General features: G+C 31.9%; 1 protein-coding gene across 1 annotated transcript in view; it reads right to left on the bottom strand.

Annotated features, from left to right (window-relative positions):
- Positions 1–2,977, bottom strand: part of LOC112682161 (transcription factor HES-1-like) — a 17,494-nt gene extending 14,517 nt beyond the window's left edge. The window contains exon 1 of the mRNA XM_025552678.1: positions 2,634–2,977. Coding sequence (XP_025408463.1) covers positions 2,634–2,849 — 216 coding nt within the window. The 5' untranslated portion in view covers positions 2,850–2,977. The remainder of the gene's footprint in view (positions 1–2,633) is intronic.
- Positions 2,978–4,550: the final 1,573 nt, after the last annotated feature.

Here is a 4,550-nt window from a genome sequence, read left to right as displayed (position 1 = left end):
TACCGATATCGCTGCTGCAATTATTACCGGCAGCACGGACGAACAGATATCACATACACGCATAAGCGCGCGTCAGTGAGCACGCACGCCGACGGCGGCGTCGGAGAGCGCGCGGGGGAGGGGGGGGGACGAAAATGTTCACACGCGTAGGCACGTATTGTAATGGGCGGCGAGCGCGCGCGCACGCTAACTCGACCGGCTGGTCGCCGGGATCGGTTTTATTATTATAACCGCCGCAGCCTCGCCACCGCCTGCCGCGCCAACGACTCTCTTCTCCGTCGTCGACGACGGCACGACTAACCCGGACCGCCGTCGTCGGTGGATAGGGCCGACGGGGGACTCGTCCACCCGGTTCCGTGTCGTACGATCGGACCGAGAATCCGAACAATTTTCGATTTTGTTCCGTCCAACTGGACGCTGCTATACTATTACGCGCTGCGTAGATGGTACGTTTTTTGTGGTCCGTTACGACGACTCGTATGGTTCGCGAAAATAACGCGGTAAATCGAACAAAAATCCCAAGTTTTTCGAAATTTATCAGGGAAATCAATAAATAAGTACGAAATGTAAACGATCTCGTACTTATTTTATCGTTGGGCTTATAGGAAACAAACAAATTAAATGTACACGATTGTTATTATATGTATATCACTAAAAACTTATTTTTCTAATCGAAGAAAAATATTAAGATTTTAAAATTAAAATACACTAAATACATCGATTCATCATCCAATCACACTCGGTTGGATTGATAAATAAAACATAATTTTATGTCCAATATAAACAATACTAATTTTATAACAAAGAACTCGTATGGGTGAACTTAAATTAAAACTTTAATCCACATACAGTAATTTGGTTATACATTCTTATGGTCAAATAGACCAATAGATGTACTTGGAAAATTGGGCGCTATAATAGTTCACGTTACATACGTATGACTACCAAAAAATGTATTAATGTAATAATGCATTTGAGTAGTACACCGACTTTAACTTAATACCTATTCTTTAAGTCTATCCATAGTGTTTCGAATATCTCAACGTTTTCACATATTATATATAATTATATTTAGTCTTAAGATAGGCATAACTATCATCATTTATAAATATATAACATATTAATTAAGATCAGAACAAATATTATTTTAACATTATTATTTTTTATTCTTAACATATACGAGTATTAACCATTGACTAATTTTTGTTTTATTTTATTATTTTACTACATATTCTTATTTATTCGTATTTATTTTGAAGACGCATTTTATAACTAAAAGATCATTTTCTTTAGTTACATATTAAATAAATTTACAAATTTAATAGCAATAATAATAATATATCATAACTTAAAATACACTTTTTTTTTAATTGAAGTTGATCATTCTTATTATTGTTCGTTTTAATAAAAAAAAAAATATGAAATTGGAATAATATTTTTAAATAAATTGCATCTTGTATCGATAAAATTACCTGATATTGTAACTCTAGAAATCGAAAAAAAAGTAGAAGATTCGACTTTTGACGATGTACACGAAAGAAAGAAATTGTAAGGTTTTTTGATCGTAGCGATGACTCTTAATGGGCCGATGAGTTGAGGAAGAATAGAATTGAATAGAATTAATTTTTTAAAAGTTAATATTTCAAAAGAAAAATAATTTTTTACCAATATATCATTTGTTGACTATTAACAGTTCATAGTTAATAATAATAAATAATTTCATTCAAATATTTACTTTATCACCATTTTTATTAATATTTTGAATTACAGATCGTTTTATTTAAGATTTCAAAATCTCAGTCATATTTTTTATAAAAGTACTTTATATATTTTATTGTATATTATATATATTTACAAGATGACTTTAAGGTTTTGAAATCTTAAATAAAATAATCTATAATTCAAAATATTATAAAATGGTTAAAAAATAGTTCAATGTTTTTAATATTATTATCATAGAATTTTATACAAATAAAATATATTTTCGCATAATAAAATTAACTAGTTCTCAATTTTTGAATTACATAACTTAAAAAAAAATAGTAGAATAATATCGTTAAATATGATGAAAATATAAGATATTCGTTTAATTTGCACGTGTTTATACTACCTATTTATACACACTCGTTACAATAAGAAAACCATGAAGGATTAAAAGTTGGTTTATTTTCGAAATTCGTGATTTGTGTTTTGAAATCTAATTCTTTAGAGAATGCACTGTATAGAGTCTAATGTAATGGTCAATTCATGAAATAAATAATATCTCTATGTAGATTTTTTATTATTCGGTTTTCTATATATTTTTTTTAAATTTAAACGCGGTTATAATATTGCAATCCACCAATACTCCTAGGTGCATGACTATATTTTATTAATTTGTATATATTTGAATATTGGTGTTAATGTCGCCGTACGTTTTCCTTAATACTACTGACTCGTCCTTAATAATACGGTATCAAAACGTGAATGATTAGCAAATAATGGATATAGTTAATGCACACCCCACATTTATAATAATAAATTATTAATTAGAGAATAATTTATGATTACTTAAAAATATATAAATACTCAAGTGTATTTGCGTAATGTTAAAATTAATACAGAAAAATAAGTAAAAAAATAAAATATATTACCCTTTTACCATCCTTTTGATTAGAATTCTGTGAGAATAACAAAGACGAGCTAGTTACAATGGGTTCCCTCTTACTAAAGGGATGCACAGTAGCCGTAACAGGCGACGAGGTTGCTGTAGAAGATGCGTTATTATTGTTATCGTGGATTCCTGCGGAAGACGTCTCGGACACTGGTATGACAGGCAAGGAGTCCGGTTCACATTTTCCTGTCATCATAAACACGCGCGCGCTTTATAATAACAAAGTAGGACGACGTCACATGATGTTGCAAGCGCATCTGACGTGTGACTACTACTGCTGGCCTGGTGGTGCCGCGGCGGCGGTTCCCAACGGTAATGAGAGAAGCGAGAACTCGACGACGCCGGCGGCGGCGGCGGCGGCGGCGGCGGCGGAACGGGTGACCCGACCGCAGTGTCGACACCTCTCTCCCTCCAACCATGGTTCAACCCCACGCCACCGCCCGCACAATTCACCCCAACGACGGCCGTCTCGTCACCTTCTCCGCCAGCAATCCCTAACACCCCACCGCACTGCTCTTTCTGCGCGTGAACGGTGTAATAGCCGTGACGCCACCGACGACCCGCGCGCGCTTTGGGCGCCAACGGCACGCCCACCACCCTCGCGATGATATTAAATTATACGAGAAATCCTCTCGTTTCACCTACCCCTATATATATGCCTGTGCGAAATATGACAAAAAAAAGTTTATCTCCGAGGGATTTATACTATTGTGAAACTGTGAACTAAGATTTTTGAAAATGGTATAGGTAAAAAAATTATATCCAAATGAGTCGACTATAGCGCATTGTCTACCACGTAAAACACATTGTCCACATATAAACATCAACACTTATTGAAGTTCCCTAGAATTTTTTTAAAAAAAAAAAATTATACTATTACTTGGTCAAAACTAACTACTTACAAATATTTATTGTCCTCAAAAAAAAATTTCGATTTAGGCAGGTACAATACACAGGAGTTAGATTAGCCTCTTGTATGCGTGCGTGTTTAATTTTTAAATAATTTGGACAAGTAGCTTTATTCTAAAGCAGACAAATTGTAAAGGATTCTTGAAAAAAATATTGTTAGTTGATACTTGGAATATTTTGGATCTAATGACAAAAATTTAAATTTACTTATTACTCATGTAATTTCATTATGTTAACTAGAAGCAAAAATTAAAAAAAAATAATTACTCGTCTAATCAAAACGAAATCATCAAATTTGTTGACAATTTATGACACATTACACTACAAAATTTTTCAATTCACAAAAAAATAAAGAAGTTTGATTTTGTTTAATTTTATAGTTTTTCGTAAAACCCTTTGAGATTATTAGAAAATGAACTTGAATCGCATATAAATTATTTTTAAAATATAAAATAAACCAAAATACACTATATTAATACACTTAATACTTATTGATAAATATACGCGCAACTTTTGAAGTACTTTTAATTTTTTAGACAAAATTGGTATGGATTTATAGCATAAATATATAGTTGTAAAATAAAAATACTAAGTTTTCATAATTCGTTTTATCTATAATATAAATTCTGTACAATATACCTTTACCATAGTCTAAAGACAAATTTTATGAAAAAATTATATTCATGTATAATATCTTAGAAATTTGGTTTATAGAGGTATAAATACTAATATAACTATTATACTAACAGGGTTACAATATTAATTTAGGTGCTTTATTTTAAAGGCATGCAAAAGTATAAGTTCGTATAAGTTATACGAATATCGTATATGTTCACTTATACGATATTCTAGATAATATATATTTTTTAAATCAAGAACTACTCCAGTGTATTTTATAAGGAATTATCACTGGGCGACAAAAAAATGTTTTTCTCAAAATAGTCATTGTAATACCATAGTACGATTATAGTATTACACGTTTATTTCG

Source organism: Sipha flava, unplaced genomic scaffold (genome assembly GCF_003268045.1).
Source record: "Sipha flava isolate LNK unplaced genomic scaffold, YSA_version1 1_pilon_pilon, whole genome shotgun sequence".
Lineage (NCBI taxonomy): Eukaryota > Metazoa > Arthropoda > Insecta > Hemiptera > Aphididae > Sipha > Sipha flava.
This window is presented reverse-complemented; position numbering and strand designations above follow the sequence as displayed.